The sequence below is a fragment of the Camelus ferus genome, chromosome 21, assembly GCF_009834535.1.
Source record: "Camelus ferus isolate YT-003-E chromosome 21, BCGSAC_Cfer_1.0, whole genome shotgun sequence".
In the NCBI taxonomy this organism is placed as follows: domain Eukaryota; kingdom Metazoa; phylum Chordata; class Mammalia; order Artiodactyla; family Camelidae; genus Camelus; species Camelus ferus.
In genome coordinates, this window is record NC_045716.1 from 7999383 (window position 1) to 8021383 (window position 22001).

Consider the following 22001-nt stretch of genomic DNA (forward strand, 5'->3'; position numbering starts at 1 on the left):
TTGGTTGCTGCCCGACCAGACCAGCTCCTAAGTATCTTGAGTCCTGAATATCACCCCTCCCTAGCTTATAGGATTGTTGTCAGAAATAAATAAAATAATGTAAGGAAAATGCTTAGCTTGGTGCCTGGTAAATGCTCAGTTAGCTCTTGGTAAGTGTTAAGGATTGAACTGTGTCCCACAAAGAAGATACGTTGAAGTTCTAACCTCCTGGTACCTCAGACTGTGACCTTATTTGGAAACAGGGTCACTGCACAGATAGTCATTTAAGATGAGGTCATACTGCAGTGATACGCCCCTCACCCAAGAGGACTGATGTCCCTGGAAGAAGACGGCCACGTGAAGACACAGAGACACAGGAAGAGTGCAGTGTGAGGATGGAGGCAGAGATTGGAGGGATGAACCTACAAGCCGTGGGGCACCAAGGGTGGCCGCCATCGCCAGGAACAAGGAGAGAGGCACATAACAGATTTTCCCTGAGCGCCTCGGAGGGAACCAATCCTGGTGTCTTCCTGATTTTGACCGTCTAGCCTCCAGAACTGTGAGAGAATAAAATTCTATAGTTTTAAGCTACCCAGTTTGGTGATTTCTTCTGGCAGGCTCGGGCTACTACTACAATATTATAGTGGGTGGACTCCTCAATTGACATGGAAGAACATGAATTCCTAAAGCATCAGGGAGGGAAGACCTTAAGGTTCATTTTAGTCTAACCACTCATGCGATGCTTAAGAGCTCATCTTCAGCATTCTCACTGCGTAGCCTTTTGGCTTGTGCCTGCAGTGACTCGACCTCCAGTGACCAGGAACTCACTACCTAGCAAGACAACCCAAGCTCTGACCACTGGAAAAGCTGTTCTTTACATGCAGCTAAAATCTGTTTCCCTGTAGATTCTCCCATTTGGTGGAAATTACCTCCCTTGGGCTTTTTCCCGTATGAAAGTCCAGTCCCATAGTATGTAATGGCCCTTCAAATACTTGCATTCATTGAACAAGCCATATTTGTGCACATATCAGAGCTTCAGCAAATGCAATTTCTTCCATCTATAATGAACTTCTGTTTTCTCTACCTAAAGAGTCATCTGTTAAAATCCAACTCGGTAGTATCTTCTGATAGACTGTGTGAAAAGGCAATACCAAAATCTGTGCTTCAAAAACCAAAGGTTTATTTCTCTCTCATGCACTACGCACCCACTGTACACAGCCAGGGCACTTTTTGTCATAGTCATTCAGGGACCCAGACTGAGAAAGCAGCCACCATCTTGAACATTGCCGGTCACCATGGGAGGGAGAAAGCTCTGCAGAGTCTCCCGTCAGAAATTAACATGCCGCCCAGAAGTGACTCCCATCACTTTCTCTCACTACTTATTGGCCAGTACTAGTGATACGGCCTCACCTAACCAACGGGGGTGCCGGAAAATACAGCCCTGGAAACTGCAGTCCTACCATGTGTCTGGAAAGCCGGGCCAGAAATACTTGGCAAACAGAGCTGACAACTACCCCACTGCTTCTGTATAACTTTCCCTGCTGCCCCAGGCAAAGTTGCTTATATCACCTGCAGCCGTCCCAGGGCATTTTGTGTTAGTTGGTCACGGTAATGATCACATTGCATTGTCATTATATTTACTCGTGTTTCCATCTCTTTTATGAGACTGGGAGTTTCTCAAGGACAAGGACTAAGTCATCATAAACATTTGGTATGTGCATATGATCCAGCAATTCCCTCTTCTGGGCATATATCTGGAAAAAACACTAATTCGAAAAGATACATGCAGCCTAATGTTCATAGCAGCACTATTTACAATAGCCAAGACATGGAAGCAACTTAAATGTCTATCAACAGATGACTGGATAAAGAAGTTGTGGTGTGTATGTATATATATATATGCACACAATGAAATAATACTCAGCCATAAAAAAGAATGAAATAATGCCATTTGCAGCAAAATGGATGGACCTAGAGATTATCGTATTAGATGAAATAAGTCAGAGAGAGAAAGACAAATATTATATGATGTCGCTTATATGTGGAATCTGAAATGTGACATTAATGAACTCATTTACTAAAAAGAAACAGATTCACAGACATAGAAGACAAACTTATGGTTACCAGCAGGGAGGGAGAAATTGGGAGTTTAGGATTAGCGGACACAAACTATTCTATATAAAATAGATAAACAGCAAAGTCCTCCTGAATAGCACAGGAAACTATATCCAATGTCTTGTAATAACCTGTAATGAGAAAGAATATGAAAAAGAATATATGTATATACATAGAAATAACAGAATCACTATGCTGTACACCAGAAACTAACACAACAATGTAGATCAATTATACTTCAATATAAATAGATAGAGAGATAGATACTTGGTATGTGGATGCACTTGAGAACAATGATCGTATACTGTGGGTATTTATCTATTGTCTGCCCTCCCCCTCCCGCCCACCTCCACACACTTAAATATAACCTCCATGAATAAAGGAACCAGCATATATTAGGTACACAATAAATGTTTGTCAAAGGAATGAATGATAAAGGAACAACACCTCTGGAGTCTTCACATCTCTGGACCAAAATGCTAAATTCTCCTCACCTATGACAAGATTTTGAGCAGCTTCAGCATCCTAGGCACCCGAAAGTAATCAATGATGGGTGCAGTACAGAGCAAACACCCCCTGCTCATCCTAGTCTGTATTTTAATTAATAAAGTCGGAGTCTAAATAAGATGTTGGAGTTACAACTATCACACTGTTGACTAATTCATAGGAAGTTTGGTTATTGACTAAAACCTTGTGTTTTTTCACACTTAATGCTACACTTTTACCTCCATATATAATTTTGCAATTCTTGCTTTGGATTTAAGTGTAGAACCTAATGCTTTTTTTCCTTTTAATTTTCCTGTCACTTGTCTTCCTTCTCATTTATAATGCCATGTATTCTTTCACTTATTTATTGACTGCCTGCTCTGTGACAAAAGCTATGTTAAATGCTATGGGTGTTACATGATAATTTTACAATCCCCAGGGGGAAACAAAATCTATTCAGTGATATTAACATGGATCAGACAAACCAACTTTAGTTGGAAAGTGAGACAGTTAAGGCTCCTTGGCCTTAAATGTAAAGGTAAGTATGAATAACTGATATCAGAGCCATTCCTAGGAAGTTTTCAATGATATAAGAATGCCACTCCAAGGACACAATGCCTAGAGCACCTGAAAATTGGAAGGCAAGTAATGTCTCAGATAGAGGGGCTTGGAAAAGGCTTAAAGTCATGAGGGCAGTTGGGTTCAGACTTGTCACTCCGTCTATCCTCAAGGTTGATTTACCTTATCTGGATGTGACCAGTGGATCGCCACCTCCCATGTCACTCCAAGAACTTCACCCTTCTTTGAACAAGGGTGTTCAACGTGTCACTCCTATCCACCGATGGATGAGATTTCTCATATGTTCCAGTGACTTCTGGGTAGTCCTTGGACAGGGGAAGAACCAGGCAGTCTGGCTCCAGATTCCAGGATCTTACCATCTCTACTCTGTTCTGCTTCCTCTTCGTATTGGAAACAGGGATAGATTTTAGTCCAACATACAAAAACTGAATAATAAGACATGATTTTTATACTAGTCAGTAATACAGGTTACTCCTAATAAAATCAACCCTCAGATATTGTTCAGTTGAACTGAAACTGAAGAGAACAGAGAATAACTTGAGGATAATGGAAAGAGATTAAATGAGTTGGAGAATGATTCAAACTTTGCTCGCTGTGCATTTACTCATTAATTCATCTGTTTATTCATCCTTCTGTATATCTACCCACCTACTCATTCAACAACCACGGTGCTGAGCAATTTTGCTGTCCTAGACACACATCAAACGCTGTGGATAAGATGTGGTCTGACCTAAACTGACTTAGCAGTCCAGGATAGGTGTGGGAGGTGAGGGGGTGGGGGGCAGAAGCGGACAAAGGAAACCTATGGTCTAGTGGGGCAAATGCTGTCAGAAGGGGGTAATAGAGGTGTGGGGAATGAACTTAGCCTGAAACAGGAGGGAAAAGGTGAGAGCAGAAGGCTTCATGGCAGAAGGAACACTGGATCTGGCCCTAGTAAAACTTTCTAATCTGAATATTCCTGGGAAGATCCTAGAACTAATACAATTTCCAAAACAGACAACAGAAAATTGAACATACTTTTCAAGAAAAGCCCCGGAGCATAGCAGTTAAGGACACAGGTTATAGAGTCAGACCCGCATTCAAATCTTCAGCTTTCTAGGCAGAATTCACTCCACTGTAAGATGGAGATCATCATGACATCCCATCATAAGGTTGTTCCTGAGGGTCCAGTAAGATCATATGTGAGGTGCATGGTGCAGTCTGTACACAATGCACATTCAGTTAATGTTGGCTGTCATTTATTGCCTTCTTCTCCAACTCATATTCACTCTCACTCCATTCCCGCGTCTTTAATCTTCTTAGTAGCTCTGACATTACCATTAGAACCAAAGTTTGTAAGCCTCTTTCCTCTTTCACATAGGGAATACAAAAGAAATATAATTTCTGTAAAAACTGATTTGCATTACAGTAAATTTATCATTCTTCATGGTTCTTGGTGACTAGGTAACCAGCAGAGGAGCTAATTCACTATTTTAGCAATTTAAACAGGACCTCAGAAGAAAGGCACCCCGTGGTCACAAAGCACTGGGACAATACTAATGAGAAGATTAAAAGAAAGTTCAGCTCACACAGTCCCAGATAATCACAAATGTACCCAAGGATTATTAACAACAACAATTACCTCGAACTGTATTATCTGCCTGGTTGGTTATTCTAAAGTCAACTTGTGTTGAATAGATGAGCTTAGAGGCGTTAATAAGTTATTTTGAAGTGGCTGGCGGGGCTCCTTCATAATAAATATCTGGGGAAATGTGAGGGTACGCCTAAGGCTCCATGGTGCCCTTCATCCTAATTCTCACCTGCAAGTGAAAGGATGCTCTGAGATCTCCCTGGAGGAATAGCCTATCCACAGAGCTCCTGCCCCCAGTCCTCGCATGTCCTCTTTACTGGAACCACTTGCCCAGCAGGGGGCCAGACTCATGCATTCTAAGCAAGCCTTTTGGGAAATCAAAATGCCATTCTGCAGAGTGGTACCCATTCTCAGGGATCTGCTCCTCTAGGAGACAAAGCTCTAGGCTTGGATGACTCTCCCTTCCCTAACCTTCCCCTTGCAATCTGTAACTGCCCATCCTTTAGCTTTGTGGGACTGTGCACAGCCTGGTGCCCAGGCACAGCTCTCAGAGGGCATCTCGCTCCTTGGTTTCTCTTACAGGTCCCCACAACTCCATGCTTTCTACTGCAGGCTGGTCCTGAACCTGGAGATCTGCTGAGAGGATGGGGGCGGATGGGGAAACCGTGGTCTTGAAGAACATGCTCATTGGCGTCAACCTGATCCTTCTGGGCTCCATGCTCAAGCCCTCGGAGTGTCAGCTCGAAGTCACCACGGAAAGAGTCCAGAGACAGGCCGTGGAGGAGGAAGGCGGCACTACCAGCTATAACACATCCGGCAAAGAGCAGCCGGTTGTCTTCAACCACGTGTACAACATCAACGTGCCCCTGGACAGCCTCTGCTCCTCGGGGCTGGAGGCCTCGGCCGAGCAGGAGGTGAGTGCCGAAGATGATGTGCTGGCGGAGTACACGGGGCAGACCTCGGACCACGAGAGCCACGTCACCTTCACCCACAGGATCAACCTCCCTAAAAAGGCCTGCCCATGTGCCAGCTCGGCCCAGGTGCTGCAGGAGCTGCTGAGCCGAATCGAGATGCTGGAGAGGGAGGTGTCAGTGCTGCGGGACCAGTGCAGCAGCAGCTGCTGCCAAGAAAGCGCTGCTACAGGTAGAGGCTGGGAGCTCGCACCTCAGGGGGGAGGGAGGGTGCCACCGCGGGGAGAGGGAGAGTGCATGAGCGTGCGCAACCACTCCCCAGGAACCTCTTCACACAGAGGGGAAAAGCGTGCCCTAGTCTGCAGCTCTCCGTTAATACACCTCTAAGATCTAAATGTGGTCCTTCCCGGGGGATTCAGTGCCGGGCTTCTCTCCAGCACTCAGGCAGTTTGCAATACATTAACCTGATTTTGGGGGGGGGTGAGTCAGGTAATGGTACATCGGTTCAGCAGAGCAACTTCTGTGGCGAGCAGGGAATTTGATGTCTGTCTTCATTCATCTTTGGTTTTCACAGGCTGTTGAATTGATATCTATCCATGTTAACCTGAGGGACTAGAGAAAGCAGGCGCTCTGTTCACTCAGTCCCAGCCTGTCTCCCGTCTGAGTAAATGAAAGTCATTAAGGTCTCAGAGGGCCTTTGCCCATCTTCTCCGCAGGATGCCGGTTTCAGCCCCTGCCCCCTCCATGAACACACGTGGGTGTGTGTACACGCACGCACATGCCCTCTCACTGAGCTTATTACAACCCCCACCCCTTGACAGAAAAGCTGAGAATCCAGGAGATGTACCCTTAGCCTAGCCCGCCCCCTGACTAGTAACACTCATGAACGACTGTTTTGACGTCTCTGGAAGAAGTCCTTTCATCTTCAGAGCCAGACTTTCTGACTTCAAATCCTGGCTCTGCTACTTGCTAGATCGTGCCTTAAGCAAGTTACATAACCCATGCCTTCCTTTCCCCACTGACAAATGGTGACTGACTAGAATGACAAGGAGTTATTAAACAGAAGAGCCTCCATTCAGATGACAGCCTGGCTTCTAGGAAGCACCTACGCACCATAGCTGTTATCAGCTGACCCTCAATGAGCAGAAAGTGTGTCTGTCCCCTTTTGTGCCCAGCTTCTCTCACCCAAAAGGAGCCTCAGACCCATGCAATTCATTCCTTTAACGAGAAGAGGAAGGTGTCTTACTATCTTGGGTTTAAACTTATACCTGCATAGGGTCCAATAGCTCAAGGCTTGCAGAAGGATGAAGGAGGTGGCAGGAGTGACATTTTAACAGGGCCTGGATGGCCCACATGTCCAGGGGGCTATGGACACATTCACCCTGAGACACTAAGACGGGCAGCAGTCTTTGAGTGGTGAAGTATTTCTTAGGTTTTCTCACGTCCTCCTCCCCCTTGTAACCAAAACTACAAATAAGCAATCTGAGGCTGAGAAGAGAAAGTCCACTTGTTCAGTGTCTCCCTCCTCAGTGAGGACCGTCAGGGCAGTTCACATTTTCAGTGGAACTGGTGAGACTATGGGGAAGTCACAGGTGTGCACAGACGTGGGTTCTCTGCTGCCCAGGATGCTGGTGGCTTCTATGAGTGGGCTTTTTGCCAGCTTCCCCCCAGGCTCCCTGGCAGACGTGAAAAAAATCTACAAGGGAGAGCTATGCTAACCCATGGCAGTGTAGCATCCTTTCAGGCTGTGGGAACTGGCGGAGTGGCAGAATTAAACAAGGACAGAAGTTATTTGACTTCATATTCCTAGGGCCAAGTGCAGAGAAGGATGCCAAGCAGGTACTGGTTTTCTGTTTGTTTAATAAGATCGTTTGATTCATGCCAGACAGATAAATTAACCACCGTGGTTATAGCGTGGTAAGGGCTAGGACTGGAGATATGCATAGAATCCTAAAAAGATCACAGCAAATAGTCACTAAATGATACTGAAGTTCCGGGAAGCCTTCTAAGTGACCCTGGCGCTGAGCTGTGGTGAATGAGCAGAGTCATACTGCGGGACGGAGAGGGAGTGGGAAGGGTCTGCAGCAAACGTGAACTTGCCCTGCATAACAGGACCCAGGCTGAGCCTCTCTCCCCTCGGATCGCCTTCAGTCCCCACAGCCAGCACCTGGGCATCTTGGTCAGGGGCTCTCCTTGGGCTGAGAAGCCCCTTGGCCTGCCCCAGGGGACAGCAGAAGAGTGCGAGCATTTACACCCCCCAGGGACAGCCCTTCACTCCCGGTGAGGTGTGACCTGCACTGCGGCCAGAACACCTCTGCAGGACTGAACCCAAGTGACCCTCCCTGGAACTCTGCCTGATGATGTGCTTGGCTTGGGCTCCTTGCTCCCCAGTCTTCCCTTCTCCTTGACCAGTTTTTCTTGGGAGCACTTGCCTGTAAGTCATCTCACCTGCATCCAAATCTCGGGTCTGCTTCTAGGGGACCCAAGGTAAGACACATGGAAGGCGAGCTCCTGAAGGACAAGGGACCCCAGCTCCCTCATCCCTGCCCCCAGCACGGGCCAGGCACGGACAACCCAGACTAGAGTAAAACATTTACGAAGTCGATGATGTACCAAACCTAGTTCTCAGCAACACAGATCTGATCAGAGAGTGAGCAGAGGTCTCTGGCCGCCACCCCCATACACCATTTACCGGAAGTTCCACTGCCCCTCTCTGACCTTCTCCTTGGCCGTTTCAGGACAACTGGACTATATCCCTCACTGCAGTGGCCACGGCAACTTTAGCCTCGAGTCCTGTGGCTGCATCTGCCACGAAGGCTGGTTTGGCAAGAACTGCTCGGAGCCCTACTGCCCGCTGGGCTGCTCCGGCCGGGGCGTGTGCGTGGATGGCCAGTGCATCTGCGACAGCGAGTACAGCGGGGACGACTGCTCGGAGCCCCGGTGCCCCACAGACTGCAGCTCCCGGGGGCTGTGCGTGGACGGGGAGTGCGTCTGCGAGGAGGCCTACGCGGGCGAGGACTGCAGCGAGCTGAGGTGCCCTGGGGACTGCTCGGGGAAGGGGATATGTGCCAATGGCACCTGCTTATGCCAGGAGGGCTACGCCGGTGAGGACTGCAGCCAGCGGCGGTGTCTGAACGCCTGCAGCGGGCGAGGACGCTGCCAGGAGGGCCTGTGCTTCTGTGAAGAGGGCTACCAGGGCCCTGACTGCTCGGCAGGTAGGAAGGGGAGCTCCACGGGGCCTGTGGCTGGGGTGGTCCAGCAAACTAACTGGAGGTGGGAAGAGAGATGGGCGGGGAGGTGAATTTCAGGCAAAAGAATTCCCAATTCGGTCGTGCACATTTGCTTTCCAAGAGAGCTGGTTTCTTGAGTCAGTCACAATTGACGAGTCAGGTCTAAGACGGGAAGGGTGGAAGCCAGAAAAGGGCAAGTTCAGGCTGAAAGTGGGATCTTACCCCAAGACCGGAACAAAGGCAACGGTCATAAGGGTGACAGCATCTCACTGTCCTTGAGATGGAGGAGAGCGGAGAGCCAGGCCATGGGACCCCCTAGGCAAGGCAACTAACTCAGCGGGCTTCCAAGAGGTCCACCTGCTCCAAAGTACCCCCTTGCCTGTTGTCATGTTCCAGGGACACGTCCTTTTATGATGCAGTGCATGAGATGGCCGTTAGTCTGGGATAACCAGACTAGCCAGGCACTCTGATTATTCTGGAGCTTACATATCACAGAGTGTTATTAATTTATGAAATGATCTAGTGGCCACATGGATAAAAGCATTTATAAGCAAGGAATTACATGCAAACAGGAACAAAGTACCGAAGGCATGGAGCAACGGCTCACATTCTAACATTAGTACAAACATTGAAAGCACAAAACATTAAAAGGCTATGACTCACTTTGCTCCAGATGGCATAGAGCAAATCGAAACCAATCCCATACGTGTCTACACCATGGAAACCAACACAAAGGTGTTGTCCCGAAATGAAGACCTAAATCCATCAGTGGGAAAATATCAATATCTCATCGGAGATCACTTTCTTTTCCCTAAAATCAGATTATGTCCATCATCTCACTATTATTGCTCGTCCTCTTCTGGCTGAATCACTGACTCTTGCTGATACATTTGTGTTTCACACAGTACAGAGGAGTCACTGATCCTGACACTTCCGTTTATAGTTCAATCTTGTAACAAGTGGGCTCAGAGTGCCCATGGGGAAGATTTAAAGTAAACAACAACAACAAACAAACATTTTTAAAGTGGATGAATTGATTCTAGGAATGTTCCCATCAGCCTTCTGACATCAGTTTAAGGGGGACATCCTGGGACGCCAGCTTCACCAGCCTTTTACTCTTAAGCATCATCAGTGACTCCCATCTAGAAAGCAGACCAACAGACGAGACTCCTGCACCTGTGACTCCAAGTTCTTTTACAAGATCCATGGCAATAACTGAAAGAAAAACAACTTTTAACTCACTGCTTAGCAAAAACAAATATTTCCGTGTTCCTCCATTTTTTCTGTATTCAATTATTTCATTTAGCCTTCTAATTTTGTTCACTGAAGTATCTTCCTAAAATTATAAATAGTTATACCAATTGTTCCGAGGGAAATTTCTGGCAGAAGTTGAGCTTTGTCATTTTCAAATCCAAAGTCACTAGGGAATTGCTGGGAAGGGGAGGCTGAAGCAGGATCCTAGTTCCCACCCATGGGACGAGGCTGCACGAGGCACCCTTGGAGGATGCTAAGGGTCAGCTGGGGCCCCCGCTATGTATGGCTACTCTACAGTTCACGTGCTTCTTAATAAAACTGACCCCTGGTGGGTGGTATGTACCTGCCATGTTCTTGACCCTGCTCTTCCATAGCAATGGGCTCATTTGCAAACAGAATCTTAATCTGATCCAGGGTCCAAACTGAACTGGAGCTAAACCCTCCTGGTCACTCAGGGAAGACCCAACAGCTGCCAGCTTAACTACAACTGGGTTGAGTCCAAACCACGAGCATGTGTTACCTCCAACACGTTACCTCTGTGCCGTCTGAGGAAGACTCCTGGATGCCCCGATGAAGCATAGGTTCCCAAAGCATGTGAGGAGGGACAGTTGCATAATCGCCATCCGTTTCTATGGCAACCATGGAGCCACAATGAGTATTGCAGGAGGTGCTGCTCTTAGTGCTTGTCTTTTAAACCTAATGCCGTGGGTCTCTTCCAGGGAAATATCTAGGTCATTATCTAAAGTGCTCCTTCACTGGCTTTTTGTGAAATGGCTCTAGGAGAGGGGCTGTTTATCCACTGCTTGACATTTCTGGCCAGGTGCACACACTCCAGCGTTACCATTCCCCGCGCCAACAGGAGTGAGGGGAGAGAATGAGGAAGGTGAAAACATGGAGAGCCACAGAGCACACTTCCTCGGAGGTCATTCTTTTCTCTTCGGCAAGGGCATGGGTGAGAGCTGCCCACTGCGTGGCCTTCCTTCCCAAACCCCTCAAGCCACTAGGGCTTGAATGCAACTGAATGGCGCAAGGCTGCTCTGCTTGACTCTGAGCCTTGATCTTTCTCATGGTGGTCCCTGGGACCAGATCTCAACCCTTCCGCCTCTGTTCTCTGGCCACTCTAAGACAATAGAACAAAAAAATTCATGAATATGGGCACTTAAAACAGGCCTTAGAAAGAAGCGACTCTGGGCTTCTCATTTTACAAATTGAAAAAGCGGCAGCCCAGGGAGATGGAAAGATTTTTTTCCAGAGCCAGACGGCTAATTAATGGCAGAGCAAGAATGAGCACCCTGGTCTCCTACCAACTTCTAGAGCTCTTTAATCATCCCCGGGAAGCTAAGTAGAGTGGAATCGGAAAATAAAATTTTTGGAAGCCACATACACAAAGGAATAGTCTCTTAATATGAAAGCTGAGCTCTGTCAAATGATAAAAAATGAGGTGTTGGAGACGGGGTTAGGGAAGCACGTTAAACCATTTGTCCACATCGGCCCCCAGTGAAGGAGGTTAGTGCCGGAGCTGGCCAGTGGGCTGGCCACAACTCCCTGTGAATCAGCAGGATAAAAGAACCACCAGAGCCGGGCCTCGAAAGACTCCAGAGAGCCATTCCCTGGACTTCAGTCAGACCTGCAGAGATCCATCAGCTCCAGCCTGTGTCTCTGCCAGCGCTGCAGCCAGCCTGACCTTTGGCACCCGAAATCACTGGCTCCTCCGCGCGAGACACTTCCGGGAACTAATTCAACTGTTCTCACCACGTATGTGCAAAACTGATGCAAGAGCCCAAAGTAAACAGCATGGCGTCTCTGCAGATAAGCAAACTGCAATTCCTCAAGCCACAGTTTATTCCTTTTAAACTGCCTGCTCTTCCCCAAGTTTCCAAGTTGGAACCCCGAAGAAAGTAAGACTAAGAATGTTTTGCACCCACCCTAAATTCCTTGCATCAAGGCACACGGCTCTTGTAGAGTCCGCTTTATGGCTCGATATCATTTCATTTTGTAAGAATTACTGGCACCCGATGTACACAGCTGCTGCTCAGTCATACAGCCAGGGGGGCTGGCCTCCTCCACCGAGCCACAGCTCTCAAGAGTGCTTCCTCCACGAGCGACACCATCGCTCCTTTCTCATCAGAAGCGAAGGCAGCGTTTCCCACCACCAGGCTCAGGTCTCAAGACAAAAAAAATTGCCAAGTTGTCCAGATGGAAAAAAACCCTTCTGCACCTCTTTTTCACTTTAAAATCCCCAAATGCTCTGCTTGGATCATTTGGATCTCCACTGTCATTATTAGTTTTATTTTCCAGAGGAAGGAACTAAAAAGGAACACACTGACTTGGCCCAAAGGCCCTAAGAGTTGTTGGTGCCTTGAAATTTGGAATGGCCGTTTCTGTCACCATGACAGGAGGAGTCCCACAGGAAATTTGAAATCAGTGCACTGAATCACAAAAGGCAGGCACTAGAGAATCTCTTTCAAAAGGAGCTTCTTACCTCTAGGATAAGCACCAGTCTGGAATTCCCATCCTAAAACATAGTCTGAATTATTCGCTGGTGCCGTTTTTCTTTGAGGGCTCTGTATAAATGAGAGAAGGCATCTGGCACAATCCATAACCTGTCCTACAAGTTGTAGGGGGACGAACATACTAAGTGTAGAAGATCTGGGTTTGAGAATCAGTTCTGCTATGACCGAACTCCCTGACTCGTGGCAAGTTCCTTACCCTGGGCCTCAGTTTTTCATTTGTCAAGTTGGGATAATTATAGCTACCCAATCTACTTCATAGAGCTCCTATTAAAGGATTTTTTTAAATGCTAGTTAGATGGTGTATCTAAACAAGTTTTATAGACCGAAATGCTATGCAAAGTCGTCTTGTGTACTGGCTAAAAGACTCTAGCGTCATTGTGCCTGGGTTCAAACCCTAGCTTCTGCGTTTGCTGACTGTGTGATCCAGTTTTCCTTCCTGTAAACAGGGGTAAAAATAGTACCTATCCCATAGTGTTGGTGAGAGAATGAAATGAGAATATCCATGTAAGAATGTTTAGTGTTGTGCTCAGTACATAAGTAAATGCTTGATATAAACATGCAAGATACTAACTCTTCTTTCTTTGGTCCAAGGGTCATTCTGTATGCATTATACAGGCTATGCCAAAGATCTGAGTGCAATTCAAAGCTTTAATCATGTCAGACTTAGATATGATCTAAGTTCATAAATTCTCATCTGAAAGTTGATTTCAATTTCATTTATATTTGTTTAGTTTTATAAACTTAAAAAATAAATTTTTAATTTTTTGTTTCGGTTAACATTTGTCCATCTTCAGTCACAGGAAGCTCTGCTATCTAGACTGTTTTATATCATGAATAGTTTGGGGCAAAAGCAATCAAAGCAAATGCCCAATACTGCAAATATATGTTCCTAACATCCATCTTGAGTCCTCATTTCTGCCTCTGCTAAGGATCTGAGGGTTCACCTGTGAGCACAAGACAGCAGGCATGCACCTTTCCACACACATGGCCCCGTGAAGAGCAGCTGGCTCAGTCCTACGCTCTTGTAAAGGTGAAAGAATGAGAATTCTCAGGGGAGATATTCAACACCAATGACAACTCTTAAACTAATCGAAGCCTCCACTACATATAAACTTATGAGTTAATTATGACCATTTAAATGTTGGCCTGATCTCTGATTTAATCTATGGACAGTTCCAATTACGGGCACACTGGAGTTAGCTTCCTAATTGGTCTTAAAGGTTCAATTATTTAATACCCCCACTGCTGGTGAATCTTCACTTCCCAAGGGAACCATACATGAAAGGCTATTCCAATGAGGTTTAATCTTTGCGGGTTCTTTGAATAGCATTTGAGAAGTAGAACAAGAGAGAGAAGAAAAGCCTCCAAGAATAAATTTAATATTTACTTAAAATTATTTAAACTTAAATAAAATAATATTTGTTTTAAAATTTAAAATTTTTATTTTATTTAAATTAAAAATTTAGTAAATTATTGTCACCAGATAACCCTGATGACAACTGGCTACCAAAAATATAAGCCAATGTATGCTGTTAAATATCTAACTAGTTCTCTGAGGGAAAAAATAAAAAGCCCTGCTTTGTAGCATTTGCTGACTTCCATGGTGTAAATACTCCCTCCATGGCCAATTTCAAACAACCTACTTGACGTCACTAAAAGCTGTGTCATAGAACACAATTACGCAGTATTTCCACCAGAGAGATACAGCACACGTAAACTGACTTAAGGGTATAGATAATAGTAAAATGTAGTGAGGTAATTTGCCAGTGATGAGTTTGGACTATTCATTACTTTTGTTTTTAATATAATTTACTTAATTATAATCTTATAAATTTTCATCTTTAGTAATGACTATTTAAAACTGTCTTGCAAAATTTGCCAATCAACTTTCATGAGCCAGCAGGAGCCGGCTCCAGCACACCACTAACTCATGGCCCTGGAGAGATGGGAGTGCTAAGCATGGAAAAGACAAGAACTTGCCCACTAAGGGAATTACCAATCGCTCAAAGCCAATGAGCTGAGCAGAACATACAGACAGGGCATGTGGGGTGAGATGGAGGAAGAAAGTTGAGTCCAGGATGGGGAAGGCAATCCTCTGAGCTCATGCTATCTGTGTATTGCCTCCTGGTAGTTGCCCCTCCAGAGGACTTGCGAGTGGCTGGTATCAGCGACAGGTCCATTGAGCTGGAATGGGACGGGCCGATGGCAGTGACGGAATATGTGATCTCTTACCAGCCGACGGCCCTGGGGGGCCTCCAGCTCCAGCAGCGGGTGCCTGGAGATTGGAGTGGTGTCACCATCTCGGAGCTGGAGCCAGGTCTCACCTACAACATCAGCGTCTACGCTGTCATTAGCAACATCCTCAGCCTTCCCATCACTGCCAAGGTGGCCACCCGTACGTACCATTTCCCCGTCCTGCTTCATTTTTCTTTTCTCCTACATGAGATCATGGGCATTCATGATAGTAGTGTCTTTTCTTAATTCTTCAGGGATGCCTGCAATAATCATCGCTCTTGAGGGGAAGGGCTTCCGACGTGACCCACTTAGGAAATGGTACATCGTTAAAAAGTCACTTCCAAATAAGAGAGTTTCCAAATTCAGGCAGCCCCTATCAATTATAGAACCAAAAGAACAAAAAGCACTTTAATGATGGAGCTCTGACTTGTTACAAGCTAGAGTCCGATTAGAAGTCAAAGAAAGTATGACTTACACAGACTTGGAATCTAGTTAGAGATTCAAAACCAGGAGAAATGAAATAGGATGTATAATAAGCAAGTGTTAAATGGTATGTCACAGATGGTAAGTGTATGGTAGAGTGAGAAAAAAAAAAATCTTATTTAAAACCACAACTGAAAACACCCACTTCTCCTCATAGAGAGGTGGCATTATTTCTTCATGATCTTCTGTTTCACAAAATACCCTGATGGTCCATTTTGATTATAAACGTTGAGGCTCCAGAGCATGGTTTAGAAAGATTTCATGGGGAGAAAGGAGAGACAGGCAGAGAGCAAGCTAACCTGTTCTCCATGAGCAACGGAAGATTCTCTTGTTTATTTACAACAGGGAGAAACACTGATAGGTATGTATCTATATTTTGTATGTTTATTTAAGCCCAGAACAATTTCAAAAGATTGCATACCGACCATTAACATGGACTACACCAGAGAGTAGAGTAAGAAACAGGGGAAGGCGCTGTTAACTTCGTTTTCTTTATACACCTCTGAATTTTTTGACTGTCTTTTCCAACCCCATTCCTCCAACTCTCAGACGCCAGCTGGGTCTCCTACAATTCAGTTCTGACACTGTCCACCTGCGGCGAGCGTCACATCCCGCAAGCTAAGGCCTCGGTCTCACAGGACTGCCTCCATTTCAGCGCCAGGCACAAGTCCCAGATTGTCCCCCAGACTTTTGACAGACCAGATATGAATTTAACGGGCTCCCACAATCCCTCCTTACTTTTGATAATTCATTAGAACAACTCAGAACTCCAGAAAGCTCTTTACTTTCCATTACCAATTTATTATAAGAGATACAACACAGGGGTAGCCGCATGGAAGACGCGCATAAGGTGCAGTGCGGGGGGCGGAGCTTCCGCGTTCTCTCTGGGCACGCCCCCTCTGGGCACGCCCCCTCTCAGGACCTCCCTCCGTTCACCAGCCTGGAAGTTCTCTGAACCCTGTTGTTTACGGGTTTTTTAAAATGGAGATTTCACTATGCAAGCACGACTGATTAAATCACTAGCCATTGGTAACTAATTCATATCAGCCCCTTTCCCCTCCTCAGAGGTTGGGAGGTGGTGCTGAAAGTCCCAATCCTCCCTCTAAATCATGCCTGCGTTTTTCCGCAGACCAGCTATCCACGAGACCCCGGCTGCCAGTTAACGTGTAGTCATACAAAAGATAATTCATACCACTCTGGGGAGTCCTAGGTCTTTAGGAGCTCTGTGCTAAGACAAAGTCCAAATAGTTATTTTTTTTATCATCTCACATAGAGATTTCAGCAGTGGCAGGAAACTGGAACAAGAGGTGACCATGAAATACCAGCTCCTGGGCTGGGAAATGAGACTCCTCACCAAATACGGGATGAGAGATTTGAGCCCATTTTAGGGAGGTCTCAAATGACAAGCTGGTATTTGGGTAACAAATGCCATGAAAGTTCAAAATAATGAGAGGTTGGAGAGGTCAGAGTAGGAAAAGTTGGCCTTGAAGACTTCACGGAGGCCCAAGGACTTGAAGTGCACTTTGATGCAGGCCCAGGGACGGGCAGAGGGGACAGGATGTAGGAAGTCATCTTGTCCTCTTGCTTGGCAGGTAACAAAGGTCCGGTTAAAATATTGCACTCCCCCTATGAATGCTGACTCTTAATATGCCTATAATTATCTCTGTTTATATTTGACCTTTTTTTTCAATTCCTCTGGTGCCTGAGAACCAGTTTTAAATATCTGCGAGGATTGTGCAGAGAGGCAGGTCACCATCTGCTGCTTTTCCCACCTTGCTCCGGGATGAGTCACCACAGCAAGAGCCTGGCCCGATTCCCAAGCGTCTCCTTTCTGATCCACGTGCACATGCCGTGATGAGGTTTCCATCTCCTGTGGCGCTGACTGTGCCAATTCAGGGCATCCCCTCAGGCCAGCTCCCAGGTGACAAGGACAAAATCACGTAAACCCACTGGACGTGCCTTCCATTGGGTTCAGAGTCAGCCCTGCCTCTCACCAAGAAACATAAGGAAGCTTCCAAATGGGAAGGATGAGGCTGTGTCAGTTTTCTAATGGGAACATCCCACGAGAGGCACAGCTGAAATGGGAGCAGGCTCCCTGGAGAAGTGAGAAAAGTCGTGCTGTCCTATTTCAGGGCTGGTGATTGGAACTCCACTAGGACAAGCATACTTCCACCTATGTGTGCATGTGTGTGTGTGTGTCTGGGGGGGGGGGACGTGGGGGATAGAAAAAGAGGGAGATGAGAAGAGGAACTGAAAACGAGATAAGGGAGGCAAAGGTGAGTGAGGGAGAGAAGGGGGATAACGAAGGAATTACTGGAGAATAGGAGCTGGTGGAGTGACAGCAAGAATCACCGCATCTGCTGTTGTCCCTTGTGTATGCCCTTGCTCTGCTCATGTGCATGAGATGGGAATTTCAGACCATCCTCGACATGGTGATTTGAGCCAAACAAAATACTCTTAATGCACATCAGGTGATCCAGAAAAGCATTCCAGCCTTTATTCTGAATTTGGCTTGACCCACATCTTTCGCTAACTCTCCGAGCCTCCCTTTTCCTGGTTGTGAGAGGGGGACAGTGATGTCAGCCGCTATATTGCCTCCCGGGAACCCCTAAAGCCTCTGAAGACAGTGTTCAATTCCTCTGAAAAAGACATTATGTAAATGCCAAGATTCACCACCTTAAGAAAGGCAAGTGTGAATTCTGTATTTTAATATTAATATATTATGTATTTTAATATTAATATATTATGAAACAGAAAGCATTTTTAAAAGTATCTATTAGGTTATGGTTGTTAAGTTTACTCATATATTCACCCACACTGAGCACCAGGCCCACAAGGGCATGTGCCGATCCCTCACGGAAAAGCCACTGCGTGTGTAATAAGACGGGAGTGACCCAGCACATGCCGCCACAGCCACACCCAGACGAAGCCCCAGGTAATGCTCCCTGCCCCCGCTGGGGGTCGCCGTGACACGGGTTCCCACATTGCTGTGTTCCAGATCTCTCCACGCCTCAAGGGCTACGATTCAAGACGATCACAGAGACCACGGTGGAGGTGCAGTGGGAGCCCTTCTCCTTCTCCTTCGATGGGTGGGAGATCAGCTTCATTCCAAAGGTAATGCCCTTCATTCCAAAGGTAACGCCCACTTGTCGGGCTGCTACAGCCTTATTTCGAGTGTTTATACCTTCACCTTGGAATTGGGGCAGCAAAAAAGGCACTACCCAGTCTCTCTGTGTCATTAAGGACACAAAGTGGCATTTTGCGGGTGTCTGGGCTACAGAACATTTCTTTCACAAAGGCATGGTAAGGACTGACTCACAAAAATGCCTCCAGCCTAGGGCCCTGGCCTTGGATGACAAGAGGAGGCTCAAGCAGCCTCCAGCCCCAACTCTCTGCTCAGAAAGCTCTAGGGTTTGGCAAGCTGTGAATTTAGTGAGTCAGAAAACTTAGACCTTCAAAACGTTGGGGCTTCTCTTTAGGACGTAAGAAAACCCAAACTGAATCAGCCTCGTCATCACCCCGCAGCTTCATTCTGTGTAGACAGAGGCACCAAACCTCAGCTTGCAGGACCCCAGTCTCCAGAGGTCAGAGACTAACACAGAAACACCTTTCACAGCCTATTAATTGAGAAAATTTTTCCTAAAACAAATTATCTTATTAGTCTTTGAGTTAAAAAGTATCCTCAGATTCCTTTCCATTCATCAAAGTAGCATTTAATTTTATGAATCCTAGAACTAACTTTTTTAAGTTGGCAGAGGTGGTTGACGAGCTCTCGTCTTCTCAGATTTATTAACGCCACTGATGTTCCCCCTAAGATACCACTCATGAGGGTGTAATGTTTAATCATACTCCTTCCCTCTGTCTCCATCCTTCAATATCAAAGAGTGTTTTTTCAGTCATTCATCAGACTTAATGACAGATGACACCCTTCTGGCTAACAAGACTGTGATCTCACCATTCTCTTACTTCAAAATTCTTAGAGGCATGGACGGTCTGAGCTACTTGAGACCTTCACACTCACAGGGACGACCCTTCATTCTACGTGTAGTTTGTTTATAGAGACAAAGACTCAGTGAACAGAAATGATATCAGACAGCTAGTTGGTGGCAGGCTCAAAACAAGAACGGGGTCTCTACTTCCTAAGCCAGGGCTCTGTCCACTGGAATGAATGGGCCACCCCTTTCTCTTGTGTGGATACAGTCATTTCTTGGCAAGCCGAATACATCTAAGCAGACATTCTATACACAGAGTTTCATATATGATTTATCTGCATTAAAATGGCCAGTAAAGTATGGTGGGCAATTGGATTTATAACAGGGCAGAGAGAATCATGTCACTCTGCTGCTCAGGCAGAGGGGAAGAAAACAATGCTAGGTCTGCCTGCTTTGCATCCAATATGTAAAACTCTAAGCGTGGAGCTAGCCAGGGCCAAGGTCAAATATATGGCTACACAGAGTAATTGTGTGATCTGGGGGTGGAGGCCAGTGGGAGGCATTTTTCACATTGATTTATAAGACTATGGCTATAAATTACAGATAGGGCACTCCAGGTGACATGAACAGAGACCAAAGAATAGGGCAGAATGGTAGTGCCACAGAGAGAGTTCTCTTGTCACCTCTATTTCCAGAGACACACACAGAAAAGTTATAACAAGAGGAAGACAGACAGACACGTGGGTGGACAGATAATAAATCCTGGACCCAATATCATCAAGTTGATCTTTTCCATCTCCTCCTCCACCTATTTCTCTTTCTTCTCTCCTTTGGATTGTTCTTTGTTCCATCCTTCTCTGAAATTTCTCTTCTTTGTACTTTGTACTTGTTTGTGTCACTGATTCCTAACTCAGTTGGGCGAAGGGGAAATGAGACAATGACAGATCTGCAGCCAGTGTAACACCATGAGAAACTCCAGACACAGCAAAATAATAGCTCTGGCTCATTGAAAACCAGGGAATATCTTAGTGTGGAATTTGTTGTGATGTACATAAAGATGTTTACACACACAACTGTAATCTTCTAAATAGCCAAAGGCAGGCTCATCACAATAAATGCCAAAAAAAAAAAAAATCTGATGGATGTTAACCATAACCATCAAACATTTCATCTTTGGCAAGAGCTAATCTACATCACCTCATGACTAATTTTTATTGGCAAACAGTAGACTCAGGAGAGGCCAAAGAAATGTTCTTGATAATTGGTTTTCCGTTTGCCAAATCCTCATAGACTGGTGGCATTTTTGAGCCTGCTGGGAGTCTTGCCTGGTCCCAGAAACTCAGCAGTCAGCATGGAGGGAAGAGAAGCTGTCCCCATCTTTAATTCGCAGTTCACAATCAGCGTCCCACACCTTTCCCTCCCCTGATTTTCTCTTTTGCTTTCTCTGCTTTGCCCTTTCTCCTACCCTCCAGAACAATGAAGGAGGGGTGATTGCCCAGCTCCCCAGTGACGTTACATCCTTCAACCAGACGGGACTGAAGCCTGGGGAGGAATATATTGTCAATGTGGTGGCTCTGAAGGAGCAAGCCCGGAGCCGCCCTACCTCGGCCAGCGTCTCCACTGGTGAGTGCCTCCAACCCTTCTCCCTACAGCGACACATTGGGTCACTCAGGAAATAAACCGCAGACTCACCCAAGAAGTAGAGAGGCCAAGGGATGCTAGGCTGACCCCCCACAGCTGAAATTACTTTTGGTACCTGGAGATGGAGCTACTCTACCAGAGGCTTCGTTGAATGTCTTCCTTATCCTTGCAAGCACAGACATCTGGGAGAGGATTCTACGGGGAAAATTCTTTAAGATAGCCAGTGTGTTTCTTCTGCTCTTGCTCATTAAGAGGCCTCTTTGTCAGCCCCTGACAAAGCTTGAGCTTTGGAACCAGCAGCAGCTAACTCACTCTTACTTATCGTGAGATCTGCAGAAAGTCATCTAACCCTTCCCAAACCTCGATTCATTTGACAATGTTGAACAATAATACGGCCTTCATTGAGACAACATGAGGCTTAAATCAGATAAAGCACACAGAGTGATTAGCACTGTGCCGATGACAGTGAGTGCTCAATGCCTTGTGTTTGCACATGCACTCAGAAAACACCGTGAGAAGTGACAGCAGGAGGAAGCCAGTCATTCAAAACCAGGAAGTGTGGGTTGGGTCACTGTTCAAGGTGACAACTTAAGTTGATTATTATTTCATCCCTACAGTTCATCTCATGCAAGATCATTATATTCCCAGGTTTGATTCATTAACTCTACCCCATTTGGCTTCACTGTCTCCTTAGCTAACAAAGGATGTTCAACCTCAATGCTGTAAATTAACAACTACGTATGATGCGTGTGTGAGTGTGCCCTCACCAAGAATTTCTCAAACATTATAAATAGCTTCTGGTAGCATTTTTAGTTCTCATTTTATTGATGGGAGAGTTCAGACTCGAAGGTTAAGCGATTTTCCCTGCTCATAACAGAAACTGAGGTAGGCGAATATCGGGACATCTTTATTTTTCATAAACAGAAACTGACACCTAAGAACACCAGCCATGAGTCTAGAACAAAGGCCAATTTGGCCAGAAAAGGGAGCCAACAGCACTATATAATGAGCGCATGTTTATGGATGATTCGTGATTCATTCTTTGCTAATTGGATCCAAACTAAACAGCACTG

General features: G+C 45.9%; 1 protein-coding gene across 1 annotated transcript in view; it reads left to right on the forward strand.

Annotated features, from left to right (window-relative positions):
* Nucleotides 1–22001, forward strand: part of TNR (tenascin R) — a 223141-nt gene that overhangs the window by 136823 nt on the left and 64317 nt on the right. Inside the window, 5 exon segments of the mRNA XM_032463683.1 lie at nt 5342–5872; nt 8379–8855; nt 14769–15032; nt 18354–18469; nt 20760–20910. Coding sequence (XP_032319574.1) covers nt 5374–5872; nt 8379–8855; nt 14769–15032; nt 18354–18469; nt 20760–20910 — 1507 coding nt within the window. The 5' untranslated portion in view covers nt 5342–5373.